The 17,827-nt window shown below is 35.4% G+C and overlaps 1 protein-coding gene across 5 annotated transcripts in view; it reads left to right on the plus strand.

The window, feature by feature from the left end:
• Nucleotides 1–11,281, plus strand: part of BAG1 (BAG cochaperone 1) — a 38,433-nt gene extending 27,152 nt beyond the window's left edge. For all 5 annotated transcript variants that reach the window (XM_023497265.2, XM_003761289.3, XM_012542627.2 and 2 more), the window contains 2 exons: nucleotides 7,727–7,789; nucleotides 10,260–11,281. In XM_023497265.2, the coding sequence (XP_023353033.1) occupies nucleotides 7,727–7,789; nucleotides 10,260–10,349 (153 nt within the window). In that variant the 3' untranslated portion in view covers nucleotides 10,350–11,281. The remainder of the gene's footprint in view (nucleotides 1–7,726; nucleotides 7,790–10,259) is intronic.
• The last annotated feature ends 6,546 nt before the right edge of the window (nucleotides 11,282–17,827 follow it).

The following is a 17,827-nucleotide window of genomic DNA, read 5'->3' on the forward strand; positions in this document are numbered from 1 at the left end:
ACTTACTTAAGTGACTTCCCAGAGATCAGATTTGAACACAGGTTTTCCTGGCTTCAGACCCAGCTCTCCAACCACAGAGCCATTTGATTGTTGTTAGATTTGATATCAGAAATCACGAATCTAAATCTGAACTCCACCACTTAGTACCTGTATGAGCATGGGCAAAGCTACTTCTCCAACTAAAATGAAGGGTTTAGACTGGATGGATTTTTTAGTTCCCTTTTAGGTCTAAATCTATAATCTTAGATTTTTTTCTTTTTCCTTTTTCTTTTCTTTTCTTCTTTTTTTTTTTTGAGGCAATTAAAGTTAAGCAACTTGCCCAAGGTCACACAGCTAGGATGTGTTAAATGTCTGAGGTCAGATTTGAACTCAGGTTCACCTGACTCCACGACTAATGATCTATCCATTGTACCATCTAGCTGCCCAGATTTTTGATTTCCTTTAACAAGTTACTTCCCTTCTCAACTTTATCAAGAGCTTAGAAACTAAAAAATGACTTCATTATATTATATTAGGTGCTATACTCAATATTGTGAGCATGAAGAACTTACAAGAGTATTTACAATATCAGTTATCAGGGAAGAGTACATTCCTGGAGAAACAAGCTCTCTAAGTATAAGAATTGCCAGTGTTTTTTTGTATATAAATTGGCATCAATAAAATAGGGCATTTGAAAGGGTCTGTCCAGAAAGTACAAAGGCAGCAACTGAAGGAGGAATTTAAATCATTTCTTTCTCTTTATAATGAGATGGTTGGAATTTCTAAGGGTCTTTCTATATATGAATTTGTGATTCTTTAATGCTTCACTATAAAACTTAAGAGAAAACAGTCATTGAGGAATGAAAATGATTTTAGTTCCACTTTCTCTTGCTTTCTCCAACCTCCATGAGATGGATTTTCTAAGAAGCAATGAAATCATAACATTTCAAAGTGGGGAGGAGCCCTTTTTTAAAAATAGTATTTTGTTTTTTCCAAATATATGTAAAGATAGTTTTAATAATTCATTTTTGTAAAACCTTGTGTTCCAAATTTTTCTCTCTCCCTCCCTCCCTTACCTCTCCCTTTCCCCAAACAGCAAGCAATCTGATATAGGTTAAATATGTACACTTCTTTTAAACATATTTCCATACTTGTCTTGTTGTGCAAGAAAAATCAGACCACCAAAAGAGAAGAAACCCAAGAAAGAAAAAAAACAACAACAAGCAAACAACAACAACAAAAGAAAAGTGAAAATACTATGTTTTGATCCACATTCAGTGGATCCATAGTTCTCTCTCAGGATGCAGAGGACTCTTTCCATCCCAATACTTTTGGAATTGTTTTGAATCACCTCGTTGTTGAAAAGAGCCAAGTCTATCATGGTTGATCATCACCTAATATTGTTACTATGTACAATTTTTTTTGGTTCTGCTAACTTCACTCAGCATCAGTTCCTATGTCTTTCCAAGCTTTTCTGAAATCAATTTACTGATTATTTCTTATAGAACAATAATATTCCATTACCTTCATATACGACAATGTATTCAATCATTCCCCAATTGATGAGCATCCACTCAGTTTCCAGTTCCTTGTCAACTACAAAAAGGGCTGCTATAAATATTTTTGCACATGTGGGTACCTTTCCTTCCTTTTCTCTTTGGGATATAGGCCCAGTGTAGACACTGCTGGATCAAAGGCTATGCTGTTTGATAGCCTTTTGGGGTATGGTTCTAAATTGCTTTTCAGAATGGCTGGATCTGTTCACTACTCCACCAACAGTGTATCAGTGTCCCAGTTTTCCCACATTCCCTCCAACATTCCACATTATCTTTTCCTGTCATCTTAGCCTGACATACATCTGAGCGGTGTGCTATCAGAGTTTTCTTAATTTGCATTTCTCTAATCAGTAATTTTTTAGAGCATTTTTTTTATATGACTAGAAACAGCTTTAATTTCTTCATCTGAAAATTGTCTGTTCATATCCTTTGACCACTTATCAATTAGGGAATGAGGGATTCTTCTTTGTAAAAAAAAAAAAAAATCAATAAAACTTTTTTTAAAAAATAACTATTAGAGCTGACCTATAATACATATAATGTTGCCAATAGCTGTCATCACCAAGGCCAGTAGGTGTTAAATTCAAATAGAAATGGGGCAGAGGGGCACTGTTCCATACATAAAGATCCCTGCAGATTGCATATCAACTTCCTTTTCAAATATAATATATATTTTATTGTCTTTATGTTATTAAATATCTCTCAGTTACATTTTAATATAGTTCGGGATTGACTTGGGACCACACATTTGACTCCTCTGACTCAGAACATCACCTACTCCATCCTAAACTCTTAAGAGAGTCACCTAAGGAGGGTTCCTTTCCTTTCATCCCCTATTCCCCACTCTGGGTTTTCTCAACTATAAAGTGAAATGGTTATCTCTAATGTCCATTCTATCATTTTGCCACACAGCAGTGGAATATGGATAGTAAATGCCCAACCAAAATGGCCCACGATCCTAGAACCAGCCATGGTCATAGTGTACTTTGCATTAATAGTTTTGGTATCCAGAGATCAGAACTCAAGGTAATTGAGAGGTGTTGGTGAAAAACAAATATAATACCAAAGCACTGGGAGTGAAAGGGAGCTGGTACATGACGTGGGTTGGCAAGATGAGTATACAGCCCAGATATGTGAACAGGATGAAGAAAGGAACCAACTATAAAGAATTAGTTTGATATATAAATGCAGGGAAAGGAGACAGTTTGCTGTATAATAGTACATATCTCTGAGGATATTATTTGAGGACCTAAATATAAAAGGCCATATCATAAGCAAACTAGAGAAGAGGAGGACATATTTCAGAGCTACACAGAGGAGAAAAAATTTAACTCAAGGGACAGGGATAAAATAGGCAATGTTGTTACATAAAATTGAAAAGGTTTTGTAGAAACAGTTATCAATGGTAATTAGAATTAGGATGAAAATAGTGGACTGGCAAAAAAAAATCTTTGTAACAAATTTCTTTAATAGAAATCTGCTATTAAGATATGTAGAGAATTGATGTAAATATGTAAATCAATTCTCCAATGATAAATGGTCAAAGGTTTTGAATAGATAATTTTCTTTTTGTTCCAATAGTATTTTATTTTTCTAAATTCATGTAGTTTTCAATATTCACTTTTTTAAGATTTAGTGTTCCAAATCTTGTTTCTTTCCACTTTTACCTTCCCAAGACAAGAAGCAATCTAATAGTAATTAAATATGTGCAATTCTTTTAAACATATTTCTATATTTGTCATGTTGTACAAGAAAAGTCAGACCAAAAGGAGAAAAAAACCACAAGAACAAAACAAAAGAAAAAAGGTGAAAATACTAGGTTTTGATCCACATTCAGTCTCCATAATTCTCTCTCTGGATGCAGATGGCATTTACCATCCCAAGTCTATTGGAATTGCCTTGAATCACTGCAGACAATTTTGGGGATTTTGGGTTTGTTTTTGCTGAGGCATTTGGGGTTAAGAGACTTGCTCAGAGTCACACATTTAGGTAGGATTAAGTATCTGAAGCCAGATTTGAACTCAAGTCCTCCTGATTTCAGGGCTGGTGCTCTCTATCCACTGAGCCACCTAGCTATCCCTAAAGACAATTTTCAAAAGAAGAAATGAAAACTATAAGTCATGAATTGAAAAAATGTTCCAAATCTCTAGTAAGAGAAATCATATTAAAACATTTCTGAGATTCTATCTCACCTATTAGATTGATGAGAATTAGACAAATGGAAAATGACAATTGTTGGAGGAGCCAAGGAAGGCCTAATGCACGGCTGGTGGAATTTTGAATTGATTCAATCATTCTGGAAAGCAATTTCAAACTATGCTCCAAAATTCGTTAAAGGGTGCATACCCTTTGATCCAGCAACATCATTACTAGATATATATTCCAAAGGGATCAGAAAAAGAGAGGAAAAAGACCAACATGTACAAAAATTTAAATAGCAATTCTTTTTATTATAGCAAAAAAATAGAAACACAGTAGGGAGTGGCTGTAGGGATATTTTCTATTGTAAGCAAAAAAAAAAAAACAATTAGAAAATATTAGGGAATAGCTGAACAAAGTATCATTAAACATTATTGCACTTTAAGAAATGAGAAAAGGGTCAGATACATGACCTGAGAACATGATTATGGACTGATTTAGAGTGAAAGGAGCAAAATCAAGAGAAGAATTCATTCAATAACTATGGTACTCTAAAAGGAAATAATTTTCAGAACTCTCAAAACAGTTACCAGAAAACCTTTGATGAAGCATGATTCTCAACTCTTGGAAGAAAGATTGTGGATTGTAGCTGCAAAATGAGACATACATTTTCAGATACAACTAATGTGTAACTTTGTTTTGCTTGACAGTACTTATTTTTGTTAAAAGGAAAGGCTCATTTTTGAGAGGGAATAGAGTTGTGGATTGGAGGCAGGCAGCTATAATGATAGTGGGCCTGATCCATTTCCCATGCCTGGAGTCACAGTTGAAGTTGACAATTTAGCTAGTTAACTGCAAATTTCTAACCTGGAATAGAAGATTCTGGATACAGAGGATTCCAGAGAAGAAGTACAGCAGAGAAAAGGGGGTATCAGGTAGAAGGATAGGGTACAGCTGGAGAACAGACAAACTTGTTGCACAAGAGAAAAAATATGTCAGAGAAAAAAAATGGATTTTTTTTTTCCTGTGCTACAACCATGCCTTTTTAGTCCTTTCTGCTGCTTCATCACCTAATTCTTTTTCCACAAGTCTGAGTAGCCCTCAATATTCTCTTCTCTTCTATCCTTTCTATTCTTTTCATTTGCTTTCTCTATACCCCCTTGGTGTACTATCATATTTCTTACCAGTTAAACTATCATCTTTTTGTAGGTGACTCCCACATCTTTATATTCAGTCTGAATTTCTCCTAACCAGAGTTCCATCTGCCTTATGGACATCTCACACTTAATATGTCCCAAATAGAACTCCATTTTGGGGTCTAAATTTGTCTCTCCTCCAAATTTCTCTATTTCTGTTGAGTTCACTGTTGTCCTTGAAGTCATCTAAGTTTAGAGCCTCAGCCTCAACCTTGACTTTTTTCTTTCCACCATACATATCCAACCACTGGTCAAATTCTTATTTCCACAGCCTCTTTTCTACACAATTTCTCTTCATCTCACAATAAGGAATAAAGAAAAGACATTCTCTTTTCTGCCTATCCATATTAAGATAATGAGTGGCAGTGAATGGAGGCAATAATAGTACAGGGCTTGGTAGATTTAAGATAAGGCTGAGAGCAGAAAATTAGAGGCCAGTTATGGGAATGACCTAAGCCAAAGCAATACTTGGAGCCTTCTTTTTTCCTCTTCCCCATTCTTCTTCCTCCTATTCCTCCTCCCCTCCTCTGTTTCTTTCCTCTTCTTCTCTTTCTCCTCTCCTTCCTCTCCTCACGTCTTCCTCCTCATGTCCTTCTCTTCTTCCTCTTCCTTCTCATGTCCTCCTCCTGGACCTCCTTATATCCATGTCCTCCTCCTCATGTCCTCCTCATGTTTTCCTTGTCCTCATGTTCTCCTTGTCCTCCTCATGACTTCCTCCTTATGATCCCCTCCTTCTTCCTCTTTCTCCTTTCTGCTCCTCTTCCTCTTCCTTTTCCTCCTTCTCTTCTTCCTCTTCTTTTTCCTCCTCTTCTTCTTCTTTCTTCCTCCTCCTTCTTTTTCTCCTCTTCTTCTTTCTTCTTCAAGTCCCCCTGACTCCAGGGCTGGTTCTCTATTCACCGAACCACCTAGCTGCCCCCTCTAAACAAAAATGCTTCTGATTCTTTGACAAAAAGAGTACAACAGTATATTGAATCCAGCTAACCAGTCAAGAATCAAAAAGACACAGGACCAAGAAAATAAGAAAATGTAATAGGACTTGAGCAGTCAGGAGCCAAGAAATCCACAGGATATTAAAAGGGAAACGTCAGTTGCAGCAACTGATTGACTTTTAGGAAAATGAGCTTCATCCTGAGTCAGCTTTCTGTGTGACAATTACCCATGCTCTGTAGCAACATATGCTATACATGGGATTCTGGCTCACATCTTCGGTACTACTCCTGCTCTACTTCTGGGACTGTTGGATCATTTTTCACTCTTTCCTCACAGCTCTGACCAGTAACAGTCTGTTCTGTCAAGCAAGTCACGGTGTTAATGTGGAAACCCAGAGAATCATTGTGTAATAACCTGAAATAGTTTTAAGATGGAGTGCACTTATAGAGCTTATAGTGTAGATATCTAGACAAAACAGTTGAAGAATGAGACATGTATTAATAGGGTTTGCCTATATAGTATAGGCAAAGCAAGAAAAGGGATTTATCATGTGGGCTGGAGTAGCCAAGTAGATGGTGTGTCATATGTATGGACATAGGCAACTTTTAGAGACTGTAGATAGTTGCAGTTTACATTTGTGAAGAAAATTATCACCTCATGAAATGACAAACCCTTTAACATAAACTAGGTTTGTTAAAAATAGAATCATAAGATCAGAGGTGTAGAATTAGAAGAAACCTTAGAGACCAACTATATTGCAACTTCCCCTCATTTTATAGATGAGAAAACTGAGGTTGAGGGAAATAAAAGGACTTGCCAACATCATCCAAAATAGATACAGAGATTTCTTTTTAAAATTATTTTATTAAAGCTTTTTATTTACAAAACATATGCATGGGCAATTTTTCAACATTGACTCTTGCAAAAGCCTTCAGTTCCAAATTATCCCCTCCTTCCCCCCACTCCATCTCCTAGATGGCAAGTAGTCCAATACATGTTAAATATGTTAAGATATATGTTAAATCCAATATATGTATACATATTTATACAGTTACCTTGCTGCACGAGAAAAATCGGATCAAGAAGGAAAAAAAAATCCTGAGAAAGAAAACAAAATTCAAGCAAGCAACAACAGAAAGAGTGAGAATGCTATATTGTGGTCCACACTCAGTTCCCACAGGCCTCTCTCTGGGTGTAGATGGCTCTCTTCATCATTGAACAATTGGAACTACTTTGAATCATCTCATTGTTGAAGAGAGCCACATCCATCAGAATTGATCATCATATAGTCTTGTTGTTGCCGTGTATAATGATCTCCTGGTTCTGCTCATTTCATTTAGCATCAGTTCATGTAAGTCTCTCCAGGCCTTTCAAAAATTATCCTGCTGGCCATTTCTTACAGAATTATAATATTCCACAACTTTCATATATCATAATTTATTCAGCCATTCTCCCACTGATGGGCATCCACTCAGTTTCTCGTTTCTTGCCACTACAAAGAGGGCTGTCACAAACATTTTTACACATCCCTCCTTTAAGATCTCTTTGGGATATAAGCCCAGTAGAAATACTTCTGGATCAAAGGGTATGCACAGTTTGACAACTTTTTGAGCATAGTTCCAAATTACTCTCCAGAATGGCTGGATTCATTCACAATTCCACCAACAATGCATCAGTGTCCCAGTTTTCCCACATCCCCTCCAACATTTGTCATTATCTTTTCCTGTCATCTTAGCCAATCTGAAAGGTGTGTAGTGGTATCTCAGAGTTGTCTTAATTGATCCAGAGACTTCTGACTTGAGAACCAGTGCTTTTTCCTCTGTACCACATGACTTCAACACCCATAGTGGTTGTTTTCACACACACTATTATTTTTTGTGGTAATTTTATTGAGCATTATTCATATGTCACTTTATATTTCTGCAGACTCTTCCAGAAGCTTTCAGAGACTGTAGACTGAAAAGAAAGGGGTTGGTGAAAAAGGTTCAGGTAAGTTGTGGAGAAGATAACAGATTTCTTTGGCATTTTCTGTATGCTTGACAAGACGACAATTCAGTAAGACTTTTGTTCAAGGTTAGCCACAGGGCAAATGTTAGAAAACACCTGCCAATAACTTTCCTATACTTAGATTTGTTAATTATGTGGGGAAGAAGAGAAGCTGAAGGGAAACCCAATTCCTTAGAGCTTATTTCTTTCTTTCTTAGCTGTTCTGTTACAGAGATGATTTGGGTGTGTGTCCCGACTCCTATTAGGAAGGAAAACTTTCCTGAACCTATGAAAAATATCCACATTTTTTGGTTACTACCCTTTATAATTAGTTAATTGAGATTTGACTGCGACCCCAAAAGATGAGACATTTTCATTGATTCACACATATCGTGATTGTTTACAAGTCACGGATGTATTTAGAGCTAGGAGGAACCTTATAGGAATGCTAATCTGTCTTTGTCATTTTAGAGACGGGGAAACTTGCTCAGTGTCCCACAAGCAGCAGAACTGACATTTGAATCCACATACTCTGACTCAAAATCCAGACATCTATTATACCGGACTAATTTATGGAGCTACTTTGATTAACATATCCTCCAGATACAAAATTCTTTGCAGAGGAGCTATGATGAAAAAAAAAAAAGCAAACCTTCATCTATTGTCCTATTAATAGAGGCCAGCGCCTGAAATGTAGACAGTGCGGTGAGGTGGGAGTTGAGAAATAGGAGCTCTCATCTACCCTGGGAGAAGGGAGGGGAATTAACTTCATAGAAGACAAGACCTTGGCACAGTCTTCCAGGCAAATTTAATTGATGAGAAAGTAGGGTGGGGCCACATGTGCCAAAAAGGACTAAGGAATCCGAGGGCAGAGGGGCAGGCTTCCAAGCAGGGCCCAAGGAAGCATCAGTTAAAAGACCAGGCCAACCTGGCAGGATATCTTTGGAGCACCAAGGTTCAAAGGGCGGAAATGGAAGCAGGAAATCAGTTACAACTGAATTCAAAAGGTACTAGAAGTGTCCACCTGATATGTGCAGGGCACTCAGGAACAGAGAATTGTGGATGTAGGTCAGCAAGAAAATAGGTTGTTGAAAAGCTAACTGTTGGATGATTCATCCTGTCTCCCCAGAGCTTCACTACTTGTCTGGGGCCACATTTGTTGTTTATCCTAAGAGTATGCTCTGTGTTGTACCACAGCAAGACTCAGCACTGCTTGAAGGCTCATGGTTGGTAGTAGACAATGAGGCCAGGCAGAGAGCAGCGGGGCCCAACATGTGCCCTGTCTACCAGTCTAAGGTTTCCCTTCTCTGTTTTTCTTTGTCCTTTCAAGAATAGAACCTCAGAGTTGGAAGGGATCTCAAAGCCATCTGGTCCAGCCCCTACCTGAACAGGCCCCCATGACAACAGTCCTGATAAGTGCTAGTTTTATTTCTTCTCCTTATATTTATCCTATATATACATAAGTCTATATGTATATATTACTCACATATATTAATATGTGTAACATGTATATAACATTAAAATATGTGTGTGAATGTCTATATACATGTTTATATATAAATAGTAAATATTATATTTATGACATATATAAATATATGTACATTATGTATATATAGGTGTTGAGAAATAGATATAAGAGAGAGAGTAAAGATAGATTCAGAGAGAAAAAGAGAGAGAGAGACACACATACACACACAGAGATTTCTCTTCTCCCTCTTGGAACTTACTCCTTATAAGTAAAGATTTCTCTAAGTACTGCTTTGGGTTCAGTCCCATAGATTTTGGTATATTGCCTCATTATTGATATTCTCTTGGATGAAATCCTATTCCTCTTTTACCCAATCTTCTCCTGCCCCCATCCACTGTTAGTCCCTTCCTTCTGAGATCACCTTACATCTTATGTACATCTTTACACCACCTTTACGAGGACATCTTTAAGTGCATAGTTATTTACCAATTGTCTTTCCTTTTAGAATGTGAGCCGCTTGAGGGCAAGTTTTGTGTTTTTGCCTTTTTTGGGGTGTGTTCCCAGGGCATAAAGCATGAAGTCTAACGTGTAATAAGCACCTAATAAATGCTTCTTGACTGACTCTTCCTAGCCTTCTTCTGGGAGTTTGTGTTACTATTTTAATTGGTACTTCCATGACAAGGCTTGGTTTTGTTTCTCTAACCTGGAATGATCTCTCTTCTCTCCATTGTTGGTCTTTATTAAAACTCCTTGTGCTATTTAGGAGTCCATACCACACAATGACCCACTTTAATCCTGCACCATTTTATGTTACCTAATTGGTATATTGTTAATGTATATTAACTATGGCTTCCAACTAGGATGTATACTTGAGGGTGAGGATCATTTCTTGTTACTTCTCTGACTACGATAGTGCCTACCAGAGATCTCAGCTGGCAATAGTTGGTACCAAACATAGACTAACCTGATTTAGTTTCACTTTGCCTTGTCTTTTTGTTTTTACAGGCCTTCCTAGCTCAGTGTGACACTGTTGAAAGAAATATTGGACAAGAAACGGATAAGCTGCAATCAAAAAATTTGACCCTGGCTGAATGAGAGTTCTGTGTAAATTAGAGGGTATGATTGCTCTGAACACGAAGAAAAGTTTACTCTATTTTGTAACACATGCCTACCTTTATTTTTAGATCATGCCTGGTTTTACTGTTGCCCATTGAGAGTTGTTTTCTAAATGTCAAATTTATTCTTCAAACTCATTCTTCCTAAGTCCTTGAATTGTATTTTTATGTCCTGAGCCCATCAGTTATTTTATTCTACATAGTTATCTCTTTTCAAGTCTCTAGAGGGCAACAATATTGCAAGATGATGAGAGAAAGTTTTTTTTCCCAAATTGGATATAAATCAGAGGTGACTATTTGTGTCCTTTGTGGGATCAGTGGAAGCTTTGCTTTGTCTCTGATTATTAGCCTTATACTTAACAGGGGAAGTATTGACTGTGTCATATTAGCCCTCTTAACTCCTACACCCCCACTTGGATAACTGCAAAACAGATCATCTTAATAAAGTCACATGAGTGGGGCTAACAAGTCAAACCAAGTTTTTGCTGCTGTGTAGATTGAACTGTAAGCTGACTCTCTTTTAACTTTTCTGTGGGCTTTGTTGGTATCCTATGTACACCACGGATAAAACATTAGGAATTGTCCTAATGGCTCTGGACAGTGGATAGGAGCCAATAGCTAAACAGAAGCTGATCCCCAGTGGATTTTGGGAGAGATTGGAGAATACAGTGTTATGAGCCAAAAAAGGAAAAATTGGAAAGGTACTAAGAAACATAAAAGTCTCAGAAGCAAGCAACATGTACTTTCTTCAAGGACATCTGTTTTGTTTCAATCTATCTTTTGTGATATATGTTTTCTTCACTTCTCATTATTATATTATTATTATTAAAATACAAGTTCAAACAACAGCCCAAACAAACAGATCTGGGAGTTTTTCTTATTTAAAAATAAAACAATAATCATTGTATATTATTTTAGTGTGAGTCCATTTTTAATGAATAATAGCAGCCTGGGAATTGTACAGTTTTGAGTTTTACTTATTTGGAAATTGTCTTCCCTTTGCCTTAAGTCAGTGTTGCCTGGCTACCAAGGGGTATGTGTATGTGTGTATGTGTGTGTGTGTGTGTCTTCTGGTGCATGGAAGATTGCTGCAGGCAGATTTGTGAATATAATATTAAGTTGGTAATGAGGAAAGAGGAAAAGATTACATTTCAAAAAATTTGATTTAGCAGCAACCACATTTGATAAGCTAGTGTAGACAAGGTTTTTTTATATTGAAGACAGGGCTCCAATTGAGTTTTCCTAACCTAAAAATATGCCTACCTTCACCTTCACTACTAGATGTGCAAGTTATATAGAATTTCGAATTACTTATTTGCTTGATTTTTTGTTGCTAGTCCATATTGATTTTAACCTCCACATCAAACAATAGGGTTTATTAAGAGAAACTGAACTGGGGAAAAGGTAGAGGGAGAGCTGGAATTTAGGGTGGGAGTGGGTGGGTGGAGAAAAGTTGTGCATTTGGAGTGGAAATTCATTTCATCCATCAAAAGACTTTATTGATTTTTTTTTAAACTAGATTAATCAGTTTTCTTGAGCTGATTCTACAGTTTAGTCACAGTGATCAAGCTGTGTTTAAATACACCTTAATTTGTTTTACATAGAGTCTGTAAGAACCAAGTAGGGAATAAGTGAGGAAACAGGTTCAGTTCCTGGAACCTGTAGCCTGAGAGGAAGACCAGGAAAATCAATTAATGCTTTTAATCAGGTTTAGTTCTTGCTTTCTTCTTTGTTGTTCTTCCATGTTCTTTAAAAAAAAAAATTTTGTTTTTAATTTAGCAAACATCAAGAAAAAAAAATTTAAAGAAAACAAAAAAAGAAAATTGTATATAAGACCCTGAATATTTAAAAAAAGTTATTATATAATTTAATATATGTGTATATATATATATATATACACACACACACACAGATTTGTATGTATATTCTAAATTTAATAATAAAATTGTCCTATTTGTGTCTCCTTCTGAACTCTTTTTTCTTCTTTGAATTTTTGTTTTGTTGATGTTTTGTTTTCTTTTTTGCCTGTTACTTTTCTTTTTTGCCTGTTACTTTCTACTAACTTTCTCCTCTTCCTCAAGTCCTCACTAGACTTTCCTTGAAACAAATAAATATAGGTAAGCAAAATAAGTCAACATTTTGGTCTTGTCTGAAAAGGTACATCTCATTCTGCAACTCTACTCCATTGCTTCTGACTGTTAGCTGATTTTTGTTGTTGTTTGTCCTTTGTTCTCAGAGAGGAGGACCAAAGACATCATGAAGGTGTTGTTTTGGCTTAGGAATGAATTGGATTTAAGTGAGGCAGAGCTGAAAATGTCATTAATCTCAGTCTCTCCTACAGAGTCATAGTTCAGTGGTGAGACAAAAGTCGAGGCTACTGGCAATAACTTTAATATAAGATATATAAGCATTTATTTATATAAGCATTTATTAAGTACCTGTCCAGTGCCAAGTGTTGTGGTTACAAAAAAAAGGGAGAGGGGCAAAAAAAGACAGCTACTGCCTTCAAGGAGCTCACAGTTTATTGGGGAAGACAATAAGCAAACAAATCTGTACAAATAAGATATTCGGGATAAATAAGAAATTATCAAAAAAAAAAAAAAGGAAAGCATAAGGATTAAAAGAAGTTTGGCAAGAGGCTTCTTTCTTCACTCTTCTGACATCATGATTGATCGCTACATTGATCAGAATTCTGAAGCTTTTCAAAGTGGCTTCCTTTGATGAATTTATCCCATTTAGGTATTATCTCTATATTAATAGCTCCCAAACCTCCTAATTCCAAATTTAGCTTTCCATTCAAGCTTCATATTTTTAAATACCTAAAGGACATTTTTTAGATGTTCTATCTTGCAAAAAAAAAAAAAAATGCTAAAGACAACAAAAGGACTTTTTTTAGGTATATGATGGCCAGGAGGAAAAAAATTTTAAAGGGATAGAACAAGTTAAAATGTTACAGAAAAAAAAATTAATTTAAAAAATAAGGCAGGGCAGCTAGGTGGTGCAGTGAATAGAGCACCACCCCTGAAGTCAGGAGGACCTGAGTTCAAATGTGACCTCAGACACTTAATAGTTCCTAGTTGTGTGACCCTGGGCAAGTCACCCCAATTGCCTCAGCAAAAAAATAAAGAAAGAAAATAGAAAGTCTGGAAGGAGGGGAAGGTTAGATTATGATAATAGGTAATGAAAAGAATGCAAAACTAATGAACTATTTTACTTCTGTTTAACACTACCAAGGAGAATAATCTACCTGGAAAGGGCAGAACAAAAGTGGTTAAATGGCTAACCAGAGAAATGGAACTCATGAAAATTGAGATTGTGAAAGAACACCTAACTTCCTTCACTGAGTTCAAGTCACAAAACCTAGAGGAATGGAAATAATTTATAGATGTGATTACTAATTTGTGTTAATTATCTTTGAAGAAATAGGGAGAATGGGAAGGTGTCCTAGTGTTAAAGACTGTTTTGATTTAGACAAAACTGTTTTTCAATTAACATTTTATTTTGTACAGCTATATCCTGAGTTGCCCCCCTCTGTCAGGAGGAAGAGAGCATGACAGCATATGTTTCATTAGGAATACTTTGGAATTATGATTGTCATTGCATTAATTAGTTCTTAAGTCTTTCTGGGTTGTTGAGTTTTTACTGTTACTGTATAAATTTGATACTGAAGTTTCTACCCTTTCCTTCATTTTTTGTGCTGTGAAACCAAAGTCTCTTCTATAACCTTCAAATACTTGAGCAGTTATGTCCTTTCTTTATCTTAGTGAGTGAATTCAATTTTACATCAAGGTTTTCTCTTGAATCTATTGCTTTATCATATAACCATTCTTACACTGTCAAGCTTCAGTTTTGGATTACTCTCACTATCCACCTTCTTTGCTATATATGCCACTGAACCAAACCAAAGTAAAATCAAAAAGTATGCAAACAGGTCTACTACAATTTTATGTATATAAACTTATTTTGACAAAGCAATTCTTTTACACTTCTATAAATGATTCATTATCTCATTTTCCACAATGGCTTTTTCAAATCTTTTCATCACTCTTCAAATCTCCCATGATTCTTCCTTTCCCCACCCTCTCAGCCCCTCAGTAATTTTTTTACTCATTTTTAAAAACTCATATTTTATTGAAAAAACTACAACCATCCATATCCAGAGATAGAACTGTAGAAACTAAGTGTGGATCAAAACATATTATTTTCATTTTTTTTTTCTTTCTCATAGTTTTTCCCCTTTTGGTCAGATTTTTCTTACCCAACATGACAAAATATGGAAATATGTTTAAAAGGATTGAACATTCTTAACCTATATCATATTGGTTGCTATCTTGGGGAGAAGGGAGGTAAGGGAAAGAGGGAGAAAAATTTGGAATACAAAAGACTTATAAAAAATGACTGATTTTTTCTTTTTTTTTATTATAGCTTTTTATTTACATGATATATGCATGGATAATTTTTCAGCATTGACCCTTGAAAAACCTTCTGTTCCAGCTTTTCCTCTCCTTCCCCTTACCCCCACCCCTAGATGGCAGGTAGACCCATACATGTTAAATATGTTAAAGTATATGTTAAATACAATATATGTATACATATCCATATAGTTATTTTGCTGCACAAGAAAAATCGGGCTTAGACATAAGGTAAAAATAACCTGAGAAGGAAATCAAAAATGCAAACAAACAATAAAGAAAGAGTGAAAATACAATGTTGTGGTTCATACTCATTAGTTCTTTCACTGGGTGTAGCTGGTTCTCTTCATTATTGAACAAATGGAACTGATTTAGTTCATCTTATTGTTGAAGTCACGTCCATTAGAATTGATCATCATATAGTATTGTTGTTGAAGTATATATAATGATCTCCTGGTTCTGCTCATTTCACTCATCATCAGTTCATGTGAGTCTCCAGGCCTTTCTGAAATCCTCCTGCTGGTCATTTCTTACAGAACAATAATATTCCATAACATTCATATACCACAACTTATTCAGTCATTCTCCAATTGATGGACATCCATTCAGTTTCCAGTTTCTGGCCACTACAAAAAGGGCTGCCATAAACATTCTTGCACATACAGGTCCCTTTCCTTCTTTAAGATCTCTTTGGGATATAAGGCCAGTAGTAGCACTGCTAGATCAAAAGATATGCACAGTTTGATAACTTTTTGAGCATAGTTCCAAATTGCTCTCCAGAATGGCTGGATGTGTTCACAATTCCACCAATCAGTGTCCCAGTTTTCCTGCATCCCCTCCACATTCAGCATTGTCTTTCCCTGTCATTCTAGCCAATCTGACAAGTGTGTAGTAGTATCTCAGAGTTGTCTTAATTTTCTTTTCTCTAATTAATAATGACTTTTGGAGCATCTTTTCATATGGCTAGAAATAGTTTCTATTTCTTCATCTGAAAATTGTCTGTTCATATCTTTTGACCATTTATCAATTGGAGAATGGCTTGATTTCTTATAAATTAGAGCCAATTCTCTATATATTTTGGAAATGAGGCCTTTATCAGAACCTTTAGCTGTAAAAACGTTTTCCCAGTTTATTGCTTCCCTTCTAATCTTCTCTGCATTAGTTTTGTTTGTACAAAAGCTTTTTAATTTGATATAATCAAAGTTTTCTATTTTGTGATCAATAATGATCTCTAGTTCTTTGTTTACAAAATGCTTCCTCCACAGGTCTGAAAGGTAACCCTATGTTCCTCTAATTTATTTATAATCTTATTCTTTATACTTAGATCATGAACCCATTTTGAACTTATCTTTGTGTACAGTGTTAAGTATGGGTCAATGCCTAGTTTCTGCCATACTAATTTCCAATTTTCCCAGCAGTTTTTTCCAAATAGTGAATTCTTATTCCAAGAGTTGGGGTCTTTGTTTTTGCAAAACATTAGATTTCTATAGTTATTACTATTTTGTCCTATGAACCTAACCTATTCCACTGATCAGCTAGTCTATTTCTTAGCCAATACTAAATGATTTTGGTGATCGCTGCTTTATAATATAGTTTTAGATCAGGTACAGCTAGGCCACCTTCATTTGATTTTTTTTTTTTTTCATTAGTTCCCTTGAAAGTCTTGACCTTTTGTTCTTCCATATGAATTTTATTGTTATTTTTCCTGGATTAGTTTTTTGGGAATCTGATTGGTATAGCATTAAATAAATAGATTAGTTTTGGTAGTATTAACATCTTTCTTTTATTCGCTCGACCTATCCAAGAGCATGTAATATTTTTCCAATTGGTTAGATCTGACTTTATTTGTGTGGAAAGTGTTTTGTAGTTTTGCTCATATAATTCCTGACTTTCCCTTGGCAGATAGATTCCCAAATATTTTATACTATCAGTAGTTACTTTAAATGGAATTTCTCTTTGTAACTCTGTTGGATTTTGTTAGTGATATATAAGAATGCTGATAATTTATGTGGGTTTATTTTGTATCCTGCAACTTTGCTAAAGGTGTAGATTATTTCTAATAGCTTTTTAGTAGAATCTCTAGGGTTCTTTAAGTATACCATCATATCATCTGCAAAGAGTGATAATTTGGTTTCCTCATTACCTACTCTAATTCCTTTATTCTTTCTCTCAACTCTTATTGCTGAAGATAGCATTTCTAATACAATATTGAATAGTGGGCAACCTTGTTTCACTCCTTGTTTCAACATTGGGAATGGTTCCAGTTTATTCCCATTACATGTGATGTTTACTATTTTAAGGAAAGGCCCATTTATTCCTATACTTTCAAGTGTTTTTAATAGGAATGGATGTTGGATTTTATCAAATGCTTTTTCTGCATCTATTGAGATGATCATATGGTTTTTGTTAATTTGGTTAATGATATAGTCAATTATGCTAATAGTTTTCCTAATATTGAACCAGCCCTGCATTCCTGGTATAAATCTTACTTGTTTATGGTGTATTATCCTGGGGATGATTTTCTGTAATCTTTTTGCTAATGCTTTATTTAAGATTTTTGCATCAATATTCATTAGGGAAATTTATAATTTTCTTTCTCTGTTTTCAACTTAACCTGGCTTAAGTATCAGTACCATGTCTGTGTCATAAAAAGAATTTGGTAGAAGTCCTTCATTCCTTATTTTTTCAAATAGTTTATATAACATTGGAGTTAATTGTTCTTTAAATGTTTGGTAGAATTCACATGTAAATCCATCTGGTCCTGGGGATTTTTTCTTAGGGAGTTGATTAATAGTTTGTTCTATTTCTTTTTCTGAAATGGGACTATTTAAGCAATTTATTTCCTCATCTATTAATATGGGTATCCTATATTTTTGAAGGTAGTCATCCATTTCACTTAGGTTATCAAAACCTTGGCATTGGTATTGGCATAAAGTTGGGCAAAGTAACTCCTAATTATTGCTCTAATTTCCTCTTCATTGAAGGAAAGTTCTACCTTTTCATTTTTAAGACTAACAATTTGATTTTCTTCTTTTCTTTTTCCAAT

Source organism: Sarcophilus harrisii, chromosome 1 (genome assembly GCF_902635505.1).
Source record: "Sarcophilus harrisii chromosome 1, mSarHar1.11, whole genome shotgun sequence".
NCBI lineage: Eukaryota > Metazoa > Chordata > Mammalia > Dasyuromorphia > Dasyuridae > Sarcophilus > Sarcophilus harrisii.